General features: G+C 46.1%; 1 protein-coding gene across 3 annotated transcripts in view; it reads right to left on the bottom strand.

The window, feature by feature from the left end:
* Nucleotides 1-17,018, bottom strand: part of LOC139580935 (serine-rich coiled-coil domain-containing protein 2-like) — a 96,318-nt gene that overhangs the window by 45,149 nt on the left and 34,151 nt on the right. For all 3 annotated transcript variants that reach the window (XM_071410099.1, XM_071410098.1, XM_071410097.1), the window contains exons 4-6: nucleotides 6,718-6,820; nucleotides 4,724-4,808; nucleotides 3,894-4,056 (exon numbers count right to left, since the gene is read on the bottom strand). In XM_071410099.1, the coding sequence (XP_071266200.1) occupies nucleotides 3,894-4,056; nucleotides 4,724-4,808; nucleotides 6,718-6,820 (351 nt within the window). The remainder of the gene's footprint in view (nucleotides 1-3,893; nucleotides 4,057-4,723; nucleotides 4,809-6,717; nucleotides 6,821-17,018) is intronic.

Here is a 17,018-nt window from a genome sequence, read left to right as displayed (position 1 = left end):
TCAATTAAGAATAATACACAGATTGCATATATCCCCAAATCGCAGACATGCTTTTAGCCCCTCTTCCTCTTCTCCTCAGTGTCTTAAATGCAAAACTGATACAGGCACCCTAACACATTGTTTATGGTCATGTACCAAAATACAAAAATACTGGTCTGGTGTTCTGCAAGAAATTGAAAAGATCCTAGGGGTTGATCTAGAATTGGACCCAGTTTCTTTACTGTTGGGTCTCACTAGTAGGCATGTTACTTCTGTGGGTAAGAGGAGGCTTTACAACATCCTTACCTTTGCAGCGAGGAAAAACATCCTTTTACAGTGGATTAGTGATAAGGTTCCTTCTATTAAAGATTGGCATAAGACACTATTTGAATGGGTGCCTCTGGAATATTTGACATGTACATTGCATTCTAAAACAGATCAGTTCTACAAAGTTTGGGAACATTATCTAAATTACCTAGAACCTGAGGTATCAGCTATTATGCTGCAAGGATTCTCTTAGAATGGTGGTGATCTATGTATTTCAGAATTACACTGTACATTCCATGTGTCGAACCTAACTTCTTAGTTTAAACTGAGCTTTTTTGTTTAATTTCTGTTTGTAAGTTTGTTTAAAATGTATGTATTGAGAGACGCAATGATGGGGATGGGGTGAGAGAAGAGGGGAGAGGAACATGGTGTGCGTGTGTGTGGGTGTGTATGTGTGTGTATGTATGTGTATGTATATGTATATATATATGCGCAGGTATGTGTAAGTGAGTGCTGTTTTTTTTGCTTTGTCTCTGTTGTTGTATCTCTTAATATGGGTGAAAATTGTGAAATTCCAATAAAAAATACTGTAAAAAAATATATATATATTTTTACAGGTGTGCCTTGTGGAATTTATTTCCTTTTTAATGCGTTTGAGCCAATCAGTTGTGTTGGTATACAGAAGATATTTGGTAAAAGACCAAGTCCATATTATGGCAAGAAACGACAGTACGTCAATACTTCAAGACATGAAGGTCAGTGAATCCGGAAAATTTCAAGAACTTTGAAAGGTTCTTCAAGTGCAGTCGCAAAAACCATCAAGTGCTATGATGAAACTGGCTCTCATGAGGACCGCCAGAGGATAAATTCATTAGAGTTAGAAGCCTCAGAAATTGCAGCCCAAAGAAACGCTTCACAGAGTACGAGTAACTGACATCAACATCAACTGTTCAGAGGAGACTGCATGAAATCAGGCCTTCGTGGTCGAATTGCTACAAAGAAACCACTACTAAAGGACACCTATAAGATGAAGACTTGCTTGGGCAAAGAAACGAGCAATGGACATTAGACAGGTGGTGTCTTTGAGTGTCTTTGAGACGCAGAGTAGGTGAATGGATGATCTGCATGGAGGTGGTGGTGTGATGGTGCTTTGCTGGTGACACAGTCAGTGATTGATTTAGAATTCAAGGCACACTTAACCAGCATGGCTACCACAGCATTCTGCAGCGATACACCATCTCATCTGGTTTGCACTAACATTTGTTTTTCAACAGGACAATGCCCAACACACCACCAGGCTGTGTAAGGGCTATTTGACCAAGAAGGAGTGCTGCATCAGATGACCTGGCCTCCACAATCACCCGATTGCAGCCAACAAGTGCTCAACATATGTGGGAACTCCATCAAGACTGTTGGAAAAGCATTCCAGGTGAAGCTGGTTGAGAGAATGCCAAGCGTGTGTAAAGCTGTCATCAAGGCAAGGGGTGGCTAGTTTGAAGAATCTCAAATATGAAACACTTCATGATTCCATGTGTTATGTCATAGTTTGTGTCTTCACTATTATTCTACAACGTAGAAAATAGTCAAAATAAAGAGAAAACCCTTGAATGAATAGGTGTGTCTAAACTTTTGACTGGTACTGTATATATGTTAAATATATGTTTAGAAAGAAATAGCGCCCTTTGTGTGCACTGTTAGTAATACTGTATGTATGTATGTATGTATGTATGTATGTATGTATGTATGTATGTATGTATGTATGTATGTATATTTCTCTCAAAAAGGTAGGGGTCAAAATTATTGACAGCCCTGTTTCCAATACCTTTCAATGCCTCACCGTGCGAGGATAACGGCACAGAGCCCTTTTCTAAACGTTTTACAGTAGGTATGGGGTTCTTTTCTGCTCTGCACATTGACGCCAAACCCACCATTGGTGTGCGTGGCCAAAGAGCTCTATTTTCATGTAAACTGACCAAAGCCCCGGTTCCAATCAAGTGGCAATGCTGTTTAGCAAAGCGTTTACATTTGTTGGATGACGTGAAAATAGAGTTTGATGACGTGGACGTCAATCAAGGCAGCCCTCCACGCCTCTCCCCCACGAGTCAGAGGGGTTGGGTTAAATGCAGTAGAAACATTTTGGTTGAATGCATTCAGTTGTGCAAATGACTATTAGACGACTTTCTATTCCCATAGATAGACAGGCTAGAAATGTGTTTTTTATTTATATAATTTTTTGCCCCTTATTCTACATAATTTGTAGTTACAGTCTTCGCCCATCGCTGCAACTCCCGTACGGACTCGGGAGAGGCGAAGGTCAAGAGCCATGCGTCCTCTGAAACACGACCCCGCCAAGCTGCACTGCTTATTGACACACTGCTCACTTAATAACCTGGAAGCCAGCTGCAACAATGTGTCGGCGGAAACACAGTACAACACGCACCCGGCCCGCGACAAGGACATTTGGGGGGCTGCGACACAGCCCGGGATCGAACCCGGGTCTGCAGTCACGCTTCAACCACTACCATGCAGTGCCTTAGACCGCTGTGCCATTCAGTAGGACCTGGCTAGAAATGTTTTAACAGTTTATATTTCTTTGTGAAGCTTGCATTCAATTGCCACTCCCTGTTGCACACAAGTAGCTTCCATTCCCCCTGTCACAAGGGGATTTCTGCCTGATTTAAGATGAAATCGTCAACCCTATTACTTCATATCGTACTTCTTTTTTTTTTAACCTCAAAATCCGAAAACATGCTTTTTTATGAAGTTGAACACGTTCTCTTTACGACACAAAGAAAAAGTGTGGTTATATCAAAAGTTCCACCAAGTCGCTGCCTTTTGAGTGTAACGATCCATCAAAGTACACTACATGACCAAAAGTACTGCTCGTCAAACATCTCATTTCAAAATCATGGGCATTAATATGGAGTTGGTCCCCCCTTTGCTGCTATAACAGCCTCCACTCTTCTGCACGCACTCACTCACGAGGGCATTAGTGAGGTCGGGCACTGACGTTGGGCGATTAGGCCTGGCTCGCAGTCGGAGCTCCAAATAATCCCAAAGGTGTTCGATGGAGTTGAGGTCAGGGCTCTGTGCAGGCCAGTCAAGGTCTTCCACGCTGATCTCGACAAACTATTTCTGTATGGACCGCGCTTGTTGCATGGGGGCATTGTCATGCTGAAACAGGAAAGGACCTTCCCCAAACTGTTGCCACAAAGTTGAAAGCACAGAATCGTCTAGAATGTCATTGTATGGTGTAGCATTAAGATTTCCCTTCACTGGAACTAAGGGGCCAGAACCATTAAAAACAGCCCCAGAACATTATTCTTCCTCCACCAAACTTTTGCTCGATTTTATACACCTGTCAGCACCAGGTGTGGCTGAAATAGCCAAATCCACTAATTTGAAGGGGTGTCCACATACTTTTGTTTATATAGTGTAGATCGCAGTATGAGTCAACTCTAGTACAGACACAAATAGACAGGAATAGTATAATCAGTGAGTAAGTGTGTTTGAATCCTAACAATTCATGGAAATAGTGTGATTGTTTGCATTCAAGTGTATTGTCCATCGTGTAGTGTGTGTTCTATCTACACAGAATGAGTGGAGCAGAAGCAGAGTTATGGTGTGTGTGTGTGTGTGTGACCGACCTGCAGCAGTAGCTTCAGGTGTTCTAGCTGGGCCTTTACAGAGCAGCAGTCCTCTGCCATGTGTTTCAGTGTCAGCTCATCCAGCTCCACAGCCTGGTGAGGGGCTGCCAAGCCTGTGCCCTGACTCTGGTACCCATCATAGGTCTGGAACACACAGTCACTACTGGAGAGGTAGAGGGACAAAGACAGAGACAAATAGAGAGAGAGACAGGCAGAGGGCGAGAGCGAGCTAGTCACTGCACGTGACACGGGGGTGAATGGGAGTGCCCACGGGAGGAAGCCTGGGACAGGTGAGTGGCAGGTAGGAGGACGAGACATGTTACGCGGTTACCAGGGGACGAGTGGCTGTCTCCCACATCAGTAGTGCACACATACACAACTCACATTGACGTAGGTCTCTCAATTGGGGATGGTGGGGGGAAAAAATGATAAACAGTAGAGTATTGTGATTTTTGCTTGGATGTTAACATTAGCTAGCACTAGTCGGTGTGTACCTGCGTCAAAACTCGGGTATTTATCATCCTATAGCTAGTTCTCCAACATGCTTTGAGCACTTTTACCACCCAAAATAATTTCTGCAGCAGAGGAGCAATATGTTTGGAACATCTATTCGCAATAAAAACACAGTACCAAATCACAGTACATATAGAATCATGCTGTATATGGAATCGCAATACATATCGCAGCGGCACATAAGTATCATGACAATATCGAATTGTGAGGTCCCTGGAAATTCCCAGCCTGACTCTCAATAACCAGAGGGCAAAAGGCAGAGAGGGTCAGGATGTGTGTGACAAAGAAATGTAACCCGAGAGCCCCCAGCAGCTCACATGTTGTCGCTGTGGAGTTGGTCGTCTACAGTCCAACAGAGCTGCCGTCTCCTCCACAGGGCCAGATGGGACATCCCATCAGCATCTACAACAGGAGACAAGGCCACAGAGACAAAGGCATGGAGTCAAAATGAGGCCCATAACACGAGAACTTCTACAACTTGTCATGTATTTGAGTTTTTTATTTTTTTAAAGGTCTTCTGAAGTTTGTAATTTCCACTTTGACATTTCAGACATGATTTTCCCTTGCGAAAAGGTTTCTCAACCCCTACAAAAATGTCCATTAATTATAATCCATGTAAAAATGCATATTTCCTGTTGCTGCAGGATTATTTTCCTGCTATAGAAAACTGGCTCAAATTAAGATCCTACACCTCTAAGCACACTCACACACAATCTCCAAGCCACACACACTAAAGAAATGATGCTATCTTTTCTTCCTCAGTTCCTCCCCATGCTCAAAGTACTAAGAGCGAGTGGTGCAGTGGTCTAAGGCACTGCATCACAGTGCTAGAGGCGTCACTACAGATGCGGGTTCAATCCCGGGCTGTGTCACAGCCAGCCGCAACCGGGAGACCCATGAGGCGGTGCACAATTAGACCAGCATCGTCCGGGTTAGGGGAGGGTTTGTCCGGCTGGGATGTCCTTGTCCCATCGCGTTCTTGCGACTCCTGTGGTGGGCCCAGTGCACGCTGACTTCGGTCCCCAGCTGTAAGATGTTTCCTCCGACACATTGGGGCGGCTGGCTTCCGGGTTAAGCAAGCAGTGTGTCAAGAAGCAGGTCCGTGTTTCGGAGGACATTTGGCTCTCGACCTTCGCCTCTCCCGAGTCCATACGGGAGTTACAGTGATGGGACGAGACTAACTACCAATTGGATATCACAACATTGGGCAGAAAAAGGGGTTATAAAGTATAAAAAACATAAAAGGTACTAATGTATGTACTATATAACTAGTGTTTTCAGATTGCTGGGAGCAGTCGAGAGCAGGGCCGAGAAAGCTATCTGAACTAAGAGCACATCACCAAATCTGATGCCTGAGACACAGTATCTGCTCATCTATCTGGAGGTGTCTAACTAACACAACTATAACTCCGCAAACAACAGAACACTTAAGGTGAAACCTTATGGAAGTGATCTGATTTCCTCTTTTACCACCCCAGAACAGTCTCTCAGCACAGCTTCCCAAGCAAATCTGAGTGGGATGAAAACAGAGCAAGAGAGAGACTGCGGTAGAGAACAAATTGATCCTCCCAAGCTTGACATGCTGCTACCAGAGATAGATAGATGGTTAGTACTGAGGAAACTACGAACACAGCCCTCTCTGCATTCCTTAAGCATCTGTTGTTTCTGGGTTCTCTGAAAATATGCATTCTTCTTCCACCCACGATTAAGGTTCAAAACAAGGCTGCTACGGACAAGGAATAAAATAGAAAAAACAGACCTTGAAAGAAGTAACCTGAGAGAGCCTGAATTTGTTGCTTTGAAAACTTCAACTCCCTAGTCTGGCTGTGTGTACTCAGATACGACTGAAGAGGCAAAGGCTACGAGGTGAAGAGTGAAAGTGCCTTTGACGTTTTTCCTGTCAAGAGAGTGTAGAAAGCTAAGGCCTTCCCTTTTCCATACGGGTTTCGTGCCTCTGAAGGAAGCTGTTATAGGACCCCTCCCCAGTTATCGGGGTTATGACCTCCTTACTCCAACTATGGTCAAACAGGGAGGGAGGGCACCTTGGGCAGATTGACATGGCCTTATGCTAACTTTAACTACATGCTTCAACACATGATGCTGAGCTTGTGAGGTGCATTCCCATGCAGTCTTTCTGACCGAACAGCGCTCTCCTTGTTCAGGCCCCTTATCCCCACACTCGATCCCGTTAGAACTACGTTGCCCATCGGCACAGCACTAGGATGAGCGTACTCTCCACCAAACCTAATCTTGATCATTAAAAAGGGAAAACTGCGCTGAGATCCCGTGTCTAGACAAAAACCACACTCACCACCATGCAAGGAGCCATCCTCGGGGAGGTCATCGTCCAGCATGAGGTCATCGTCGTCCAGGTCACACCCAGACTCGAGGTTGTCCAGGTTGTTGAGTATGTCCTAGCATGAGAGAGCGAGAGAGACAGCGATTAGTCAGTTTGAAGCCTCATTTTTACAATAACAGAAGCAGAGACAGAAACGATTTTGAAAGGGCTGTTCATCTCCTTCGAGGGAAATATTTCCTTGAAGAACGAGATTGAAAGACAGAATTGCATGGTAAATTATTGCAAAAAAATAAATGACAGCTCTCGAGGAGATAATAATGTATGGGGTAAAACTTTTAATGTCTTATTGACCCCTCAAGACATAGGTTGAAAATGGTTACTTGTTTTATGCAAAACTACAATAGATCTGCTGGAGAGAAAATATATATATATATATTGAAGAGAAAACAATTTTAGACAAATAGTAGGATGAAAGTGTGGCGGTAGTGAAACAACAACCAATCCTTGGCCGTAAGAGAACCGGTCTGTCTCCATATCGAGTATCGTTATCTTCAGGCCCATTCCCCTTTTGCTCTGGCCCCCTGCCTTCGCTTAGAGTGGGCTTAGTCACAGCACAGCGCTCCTGGGGAAATGACATTTCCCCATGGCACGCGCCCATCCATCCGTAGCATGACATTACAGCCTAATCTCCTGCAAGAAAAAACAACAACACAGGCGTTCCGAGGAGAGATCAATGGCCAAGGTCTTACGTTAGCTACATTTTTAGGGATCTCAGATCCCCTAAGCAGCCTTGTCGCTGTCGGCTTGCTACAGACAGACACTCAGCCTCTATGTGGAACTGCCTGGAACTAGGGGCATCTCCCTCAAATCTCTCCATTGGTGCTTTTCGACTAACGCCAGTGTTTTACTGGTGTATACACCTGATGTTATACTAGAGAAATTGTGTTTCCATAGAGGCTGAGTTGCGAGGACTTGCGAAGAGCATTATCAACAACCTCTACATAATCAAAAAAGTTGCTTTGTGAGGGGTGTTAACCGCCGAGTGTGTTCACAGTTAGCCATTGTTATGTAAATGCTCCCAAAAAGCCCTAGCGGCCTCGCCTTGGCCCCAAGTTAAAGCAGGTCCATTGGCGACATGGCCCAGTGAAACATGGATGCCGGCCTACGTAGATGGAAACAGAAAAGTCTGAGCCTTTTACGTAAAACAGTGGGGAATATTCTAAGTGGAAATGCACCGAAAGTAACTCATAAAGTATTGGCTGCACTTTAAAATCATTTTCTATGGGCCTCAGTGGCGCAGCAGTTTAAGGCATCGCCGTGCTTGAGGCGTCACTAGAGACCCAGGTTCGATCCCAGGGTGTCACACAGCCGGCCGTGAACGGGAGTCCCATTGGGCGGCGCACAATTGGCCAAGCGTCGTCCGGGTTAAGTCGGGATTGGCCGTCATTGTAAATAAGAATTTGTTCTTAAGACTTGGCCTTGTTAAATAATGGTTAAATAAAAATAAAATAAGCAAGCCCTGCCACAGCCAAACACTGGCTCTTTATACCCATACCCATGAGTCCGGGTTAGGGGAGGGTTTGGCCCCCCTTACCTTGTCCCATCGCGCTCTAGCGACTCCTTGTGGAGGGCTGTGTGCCTACAAGCTGACTTCGGTTGCCAACTGGATAGTGTTTCCTCCGGGTTATGCGAGCAGTGTGTCAAGAAGCAGTGCGGCTTGGCAGGGTCGTGTTTAGGAGGATGCATGGCTATCGACCTTGGCCTCTCCCAAGTCCGTAGGGGAGTTTCAGCGATAGGAAAAGTCTAACTACCAATTGGATATCACCAAATTGGGGAGAATAATTCTAAGTACGAAAGGTTCACCAAAGTCTGAAAAAGTCGGGTGGCCAGATAAGCTATGTGGCGTGGGTTCTTTGTTCTGGATCCTGTCCTTTCCAGTTCTGCTTTTTCCGTCCTCAACGGTCCTTCCTCAAAAGGACGCAAGACAGCTGGGCTGGCACACTGAGCATTGCACTGACCTCGCTATCGCTAACATTGGAGGACAACATCAGATGCCTCTACTTTATACCACCTCTACTAGGCCTGACCCCCCCCCCCTCCCATGTTTTCATTACAGCATCCTATTCAAAAGAAGTCTAAGGCCTGGTTTAGAGTAGCCTTGTTATTTCCTCTTCAATGGTTTGTATCTTTTATCTGTTTTCAGACTGCACTATTTTCCTCTCTCTCTGTGTCGTGGGATTTTTACAAAACATTTTCATATTGCAGGGTTAATTTTTATCCTCACAATGGAGTGGCTTTTCAAACCGGCGGGCAGAGTACAATGGCAGAGCTCCACACATGCAATCTGTGAAAACCTTGTAACCGAGGCCTTCTCTTTCATACCGCGACACTTCTATGAGAATGCAAATATGAGCTTGCTTATTTTCTCCACATAAATGTCTAACTTTTCTACTAAAATCGATAAGTGGATGGTATTTAACCAATACTATGCTGGACTATATAGTACATACACTCAAAACCTGACCCAACCTTGTCTAAGTCCTGACATAGACGAGTCCGGCAAAAGATGGTCACTCCATCTAGGTTTTCCCGGAGGACACAGGAGATTGTTGTTTTTTTGGCTATTTGTGGTCAACAACAAAAAACAAGAAAGAAACTCACTCATTCACTTACAAAAATGTATTTGATGCAGCAAAGTTCTTGGCAAATTTGCTGCAAACAAAATATTGTGCCACAAAATGTTGCCAGGAGTGAATCTGTGAATTATATTGCCATTAGTGGCAAACAGCTTGCCAGAGGCGTTTTTGGGCAAACAAATTCTCTCAACAATCCATTTCAATTTTGGCAAACCTGTGGCTCATGTAATATCAATTGCCATATTAAGCATAACTCAAGTCTGTTAACTTTTCTTCAACCCAAGCCTTATACACCGGTCAGGAAGAGAGACAACTCGCTAGATTGAAGTCCCCAGTCTCGATTAAAAACAATTAGTTGATTAGTTTGAATCAATTGTGTTGAGGCATGGCCGGAGAAAAATCTTATATACTGTGGCTCTCTAGGAACAGTTGGCCACACATCATTATTTTTTTTTTTTTTAGATTTAGTAGACCTTGGTCCCAGTTTGTGAGCTAAATTGTTTCTGCCTTGTATAAATGCAATATGAACATTGTTAACTTGATGAAAAATATTGAATGCCAGTTTCAATGAGAAGCATACTGTAGCAACATCAAGACAACTTTAACAGCTGACCCCGTTTTTCCACAGCAAAACCCACCCTTGAGCTGCGGAACCTACCTTTTAAGATGGCAAAATAAAAATAAAAGGTTCTTAGTAATTGTTTTCGGTATACTAATGTTGTTTTGGTGTGTTCTGATTGTTTCAGTGCATCCATTGAACAAACGTTGGACTAAAGGACTTCCACGGAGCCACCACGTGCAAAGTTCACTCAAAAAGGCAATAGTTTTGAACTGGGTTTGATTTTGTTTTAATTAGTTACATTTCGTTCATTCTCTTTTAAACCTTTATTGGTTGAAACCTATTGCTCAGTCATCACTTGGCTCATGTAAATTCTGTAGTTACTCCATTAAACAGCCTAAGGTCAACATCCCCAATGTGTTCACATTTCTCTCATGTAAATGTTATTTGGGAAATATTCAAGGTCTTTAGTCTTTTCTTCATTGGCATGCTGATGCTTTCAAGTTGTATTGGATTTCATTTGTATCTGTTTAGACATCGAATGCATGTTGTTCAGTATATTTAGTTCAGTGCTCTGTGAGAAGCAAGTTCATTTAAAGTTGTGATTTGGTTCATGTAGATTCATTTCAATGTTAATAAACAAAGTAACGTGAAACCTGATCTAATTTGCATACATAATGAGTTTGAAGCTAATTTGAAGCAAAGAATAGAAAGTTCCCCACAAGTTTCCCAGAAGTTCACAAGTCGCTCATTTGTATGTGAAAACACAAAATTGGCCAAAGATTTGCCTCAACTGTTTGCCAGAACCTCAGTGAGGTTTATCTCTTCCCAATCTCATTTTGTGACACTCCACTTGTTATATAGCTGCCCAGCCAGGAGAAAATCCCACAGGGGCATTGCACCACAGATGCTGATGGGAGTTGAAGTCCAAAGCAAGTTTAAATCTATTTCATGCCTCCCCAATCTGGACTTAATTTACCAGCAGCCTGTGAAAGCTGCTTTCATGTTTCACTTGACGAACACAGCTGTCGGAGTGAAACCACCCTCAAAATCTGACCCAACTGTTGGGAGTCACACACACTCACGCGCAAACAAAGCACCCTCAGCTGAGTCGGCAGCAACTGGATGCATCCGGTTTTCAGGGGAAATAGAAAGAGCCTGTGACATGACTTCCACTTTCGGACGTTAACAAGGCGACACTCCATTTTAATTTACTGGATTGGTTGAACTGGGCATATTTGTCTTCTCACCAGTTAGGTTTGGGCGGTATCCAGACTTTCATACCGTTTCTGTACGATCCCAGGGTGCACGGTATTACCAACAGTGCACACAAAGGGCGCCATTTCTTTCTAAACATATATTTAACATATATACAGTACCAGTCAAAAGTTTAGACACACCTATTCATTCAAGGGTTTTTCTTAATTTTTTACTATTTCCTACATTGTAGAATAAGTGAAGACATCAAAACTATGAAATAACACATATGGAATCATGTAGTAACCCCAAAAAAGTGTTATATCAAAATATATTTGAGATTTGAAAATTCTTCAAAGTAGCCACCTTTTGCCTTGACAGCTTTGTACTCTTGGCATTCTCTCAACCAGCTTCACCTGGAATGCATTTCAATTAAAAGTTGTTAATTTCATTTGTGTAATTTCTTTCCTTCTTAATGCGTTTCAGCCAATCAGTTATGTTGTGACAAGGTAGGGGTGGTATACAAAATATAGCCCTATTTGGTAAAAGACCAAGTCCATATTATTGCAACAGCTGAAATAAGCAAAGAGAAATGACAGTCCACAATTACTTCAAGACATGAAGGTCAGTCAATTTGGAAAATCTCAAGAACTTTTAAATTTTCTTCCAAGTGCAGTCACAAAAACCATCAAGCGCTATGATGAAACTGGCTTTCATGAGGTCCGCCACAGGAAAGAAAGACCCAGAGTTACCTCTGCTGCAGAGGATAAGTTCATTCGAGTTACCAGCCTCAGTTTGCAGCCCAGTTCAAGTAACAGACACAACAACAACTGTTCAGAGGGGACTGCATGAAATCAGGCCTTCATGGTCGAATTACTGCAAAGAAACCACTACTAAAAGGACACCAATAAGAAGAGAAACACGAGCAATGGACATTAGACCAGTGGAAATCTGTCCTTTGGTCTGATGAGTCCAAATTTGAAATTTTTGGTTCCAACCGCTATGTCTTTGTGAGATGCAGAGTAGGTGAACGGATGATCTCTGCATGTGTGGTTCCCACCGTGAAGCATGGAGCAGGGGGTGTGATGGAGTTGGGGTGCTTTGCTGGTGACACCGTCATTCTGCAGCGATACGCCATCCCATCTGGCTTAGTGGGACTATCATTTGTTTTTCAACAGGACAATGACCCAACACACCTCCAGGCTGTGTAAGGGCTATTTGACCAAGGAGGAGAGTGATGGAGTGCTGCATCAGATGACCTGGCCTCCACAATCACCCGACCTCGACCCAATTGAGATGGTTTGGCATGAGTCGGACTGCAGAGTGAAGGAAAAGCAGCCAACAAGTGCTCAGCATATGTGGGAACTCCTCATGAAGCTGGTTGAGAGAATGCCAAGAGTATGCAAAGCTGTCATCAATGCAAAGGGCGGCTATTTGTTTAACACTTTTTTGGCTACTACTGTACATGATCCCATGTGTTATTTCATAGTTTTGATGTCTTCACTATCAATCTACAAAGTAAAAAATAGTAAAAATAAAGAAAAACCCTTGAATGAACTGGTGTGTTCAAACTTTCAACTGGTACTGTATATACCTTTCATAATATTTCCCCTAATGTTATTACCATACCTCTCTATTGATGCTTCATTCCTTCCTCGCTTTCAACAGTTAAAGGAAATCCATTTCAACTAGTACTGTATATAAAAACGAATAAATAATGTTTTTTTGGGGACGGTGTTGAAAATTATACTGTCGGCATTTCTAAATAATACAGTATACCTCCCAAGTCTATCATCAGGACCTGAAAGAAATAAACTCTATGCCTTCTACATTAGGTTACCAACGCACACGCACTGGACTGTTCGAGGGAAAGCACACGCTTCTCCTTCTCTCGCATCAATATTTGTGGACACAGCTGTCGGATTGAAGCCACCCTCAAAATGTGACCCTATTCTGGGAGACGCACACAAACAGCCTTAAATATGGTTACTGGACTGAGGGAGAGAGCACGCTTCTCCCTCTCGCTCATCAATATTTCTGGACGGTCACCTAGACAATGGCGTGACAGCTTCTAAATAGGCAGGAAATACAGAGAGAGTACAAGACTACACAAAGCCTTCTTTAGTGATGCGAGAGAGAGCGCAAGAGAGAGAGAGGAAGAAGACGAGAGAAGAGAGTCCACTTTGAGGATTGATGTTTGGTGGAGTCGTCACATTAACATTCAGATTACCTCTCCTGGTCGTGAGCCAAAGTGACAACTTAATGAGCAATGTAACCTCGAGGCTCAGCGAACCTTTCTTTTGGTGACGGAGTTGTTCTGTTTAAGTCCGTTGGGCTATAGTGTGGAGGCAAATTGAACTGCAAGAGGACGCAGGGAAATAAAAGAGAGTCCGACAGAGCGGCGTTGGCCCTGTCAACATCATTGACTCATCTGGGCCCTTTTCAGAGGCGTTGGGGGTTCTCTCTCACTACACTGACGTCTCTGGAGGCTACACAAGATGCTGACCCGGGCCATGTTTGTGGCACAATCGCTAATATACGGAGATCTGCGACACGGACAGCCACTCACCAACAGTCAGAACTTTTTACTCACCCGTCCATCCTGGCTCAGGGTGGATAATAAGAGGAGAAGGAGACTAATCCAGTTAAGAGAACCTTCCTCAATGTTTACGCCACACATTCCATATAATAAAACATTTAAAAAATGTTCAACAAACAGAGTTTGTAGAATTTTGTATGGGCCGTCCTAGTCCGTTCAAGCCTAACCCAGACCCTACTATAGGCCGACCGCACTAAAGGAGACGAGATCTGTCGCTTAGCGGTGTGGCAGTGAGTGTGGGAGGGGGAGCTTAGGAGGGAGGGAGAGCGTTGAAGGGTAATGAAATTGTCAAGCAGCATCAGTAAAGTGGAGGAAGAAGGTCAGGACCATCGCGCGCGTGATTAGAAATTGGCGCTACACTCGCGCAGTGAGTAAATCCTGCCTGTGTCAGAGCACTGACTACCAGCGTATGCTTTTAAAGCCCGCATGGAGGAGGCGGTGGGTTGCAAATACACAGGAGAAGCTTTGACGAGAGAATATCTGTGATGATCTGGGAGGAATGGAGCGAGAAAGAAAGACAGAGTTGGGGGGAGAGCGAGCAAGCTGGGGAGAGCGAGAGAGCGAGCAAGCTGGGGAGAGCGAGAGAGCGAGCAAGCTGGGGAGAGCGAGAGAGCGAGCAAGCTGGGGAGAGCGAGCAAGCTGGGGAGAGCGAGCAAGCTGGGGAGAGCGAGCAAGCTGGGGAGAGCGAGCAAGCTGGGGAGAGCGAGCAAGCTGGGGAGAGCGAGCAAGCTGGGGAGAGCGAGCAAGCTGGGGAGAGCGAGCAAGCTGGGGAGAGCGAGAGAGCGAGCAAGCTGGGGAGAGCGAGCAAGCTGGGGAGAGCGAGAGAGCGAGCAAGCTGGGGAGAGAGAGAGAGCTGGGGAGAGCGAGAGAGCGAGCAAGCTGGGGAGAGCGAGAGAGCGAGCAAGCTGGGGAGAGCGAGAGAGCGAGCAAGCTGGGGAGAGCGAGAGAGCGAGCAAGCTGGGGAGAGCGAGAGAGCGAACAAGCTGGGGAGAGCGAGAGAGCGAACAAGCTGGGGAGAGCGAGAGAGCGAGCAAGCTGGGGAGAGCGAGAGAGCGAGCAAGCTGGGGAGAGCGAGAGAGCGAGCAAGCTGGGGAGAGCGAGAGAGCGAGCAAGCTGGGGAGAGCGAGAGAGCTAGAGCGACAGAGAGCGAGAGCTAGAGCGACAGAGAGAGAGAGCTAGAGCGACAGAGAGAGAGAGCTAGAGCGACAGAGAGAGAGAGCTAGAGCGACAGAGAGAGAGAGAGCGAGCGAGCAGAGAGAGAGAGCGAGCGAGCGACAGAGAGAGAGAGCGACAGAGAGAGAGAGCGACAGAGAGAGAGAGCGACAGAGAGAGAGAGCGACAGAGAGAGAGAGCGACAGAGAGAGAGAGCGACAGAGAGAGAGAGCGACAGAGAGAGCGAGCGACAGAGAGAGAGAGCGAGCGACAGAGAGAGAGAGCGAGCGACAGAGAGAGCGAGCGAGCGACAGAGAGAGCGAGCGAGCGACAGAGAGAGCGAGCGAGCGACAGAGAGAGAGAGCGAGCGACAGAGAGAGAGAGCGAGCGACAGAGAGAGAGAGCGAGCGACAGAGAGAGAGAGAGCGACAGAGAGAGAGCGACAGAGAGAGAGCGAGCGAGAGAGAGAGAGAGAGAGAGCGAGAGAGAGAGAGAGAGCGAGCGACAGAGAGAGAGAGCGACAGAGAGAGAGAGCGAGCGACAGAGAGAGAGAGCGAGCGACAGAGAGAGAGAGCGAGCGACAGAGAGAGAGAGAGAGCGACAGAGAGAGAGAGCGAGCGACAGAGAGAGAGAGCGAGCGAGCGACAGAGAGAGAGAGCGAGCGAGCGACAGAGAGAGAGAGCGAGCGAGCGACAGAGAGAGAGAGCGAGCGAGCGACAGAGAGAGAGAGCGAGCGAGCGACAGAGAGAGAGAGCGAGCGAGCGACAGAGAGAGAGCGAGCGACAGAGAGAGAGAGAGCGAGCGAGCGACAGAGAGAGAGAGAGAGCGAGCGAGCGACAGAGAGAGCGACGGAGAGAGCGACGGAGAGAGCGACGGAGAGAGCGACGGAGAGAGCGACGGAGAGAGCGACGGAGAGAGCGACGGAGAGCGAGCGACGGAGAGCGCGCGACGGAGAGCGCGACGGAGAGAGCGCGACGGAGAGAGCGCGACGGAGAGAGCGCGACGGAGAGAGCGCTCAGCGCGACGGAGAGAGCGCTCAGCGCGACGGAGAGAGCGCGACGGAGAGAGCGCGAAGAGCGAGAGAGCGAGAGAGCGAGAGAGAGAGCGAGCGAGCGAGCGACAGAGAGAGAGAGCGAGAGAGTTGGAGGAGGAGGAAGAGAGGATCTGGGGCATCAGCACACTGCAAGAAGAGGGAAATATTTGGGGGCTTGAGAACAGGTTGAAGACCTTGGATGGATCAAAAACAACAAATGTCTGCTGCTACTGTGCTTGGTATCCTTTACTAGACGTGGTCTGTAGTCTTTTACAAAACCTCAAGGGCAGATGAATACGACTCTGGCTACAGTGGCTGTTGAAATACAGGAGTATACTGCAGAGGAAACACATTTGTGATCATATTTTCAGTTAGTTTTCCTCAGCAGCATTTCCGAGCATTGGCAATACTATCCAACTTCGTGGCTATATTTATTCAGATTGAAAAAAAATCCAAGGAACTCCAGATAGTGTGAAGCAATGCGGAGAACAACAAAGGGTCTCCCCAGGTACACTCGTTCTTCTGGCCATAACGTGCTCCGTCTGCACATCCTCTGCTCTAGCAGTGGGGATGATTATGGCGGAGCGAGGTGGTGTGTGTGAGAGAGACAGAAAGAGAGCGAGAGAGGATGGGTGGGTGGTGGGGGGGGGGGTCTGAGCTGTGAGGGGAAGCATGAATGAGGGGGATGGTGACGGCCCTACAGGCCTAACCGGGCCTTCAGGCCTATAGACCTTCACCAGCCGTCACATCCAGCTTGGACCAACACTGCCACCCGGTGGCCTGTCTGCACACTGGTTGATTTACAGCACCCTTGTACGAACACGCTCTGCATCTTCCGCTAGCGTCATACATGGCAACAAGACCTACTGGCAACAAGACCAAAAGAGCCAAATCAATAGTTGCCATCTCCGATAAGCATTTAGTGTGTCTAGTGTTCAGTGATCATGCGACGTCATTGTCAACATCTAAAATTGGCTTTCAACGCATACCGACATGTTGCTGCCTGATTTGAGCTGTGAACCCGTATGCTATATGTCCCAATTAATCTACTGTAACACACCCACGTAAATGGAGCATCACAGCCTTGTGCACTGAAACATTCAGCCGAAAGCAAGATGTGGCCTGTCCTTCTGTGAG

This window comes from Salvelinus alpinus, chromosome 7 (assembly GCF_045679555.1).
Source record: "Salvelinus alpinus chromosome 7, SLU_Salpinus.1, whole genome shotgun sequence".
In the NCBI taxonomy this organism is placed as follows: Eukaryota; Metazoa; Chordata; class Actinopteri; order Salmoniformes; family Salmonidae; genus Salvelinus; species Salvelinus alpinus.
The sequence above is the reverse complement of the archived record's forward strand: the minus strand, read 5'-3'. Positions and strand labels throughout refer to the sequence as shown.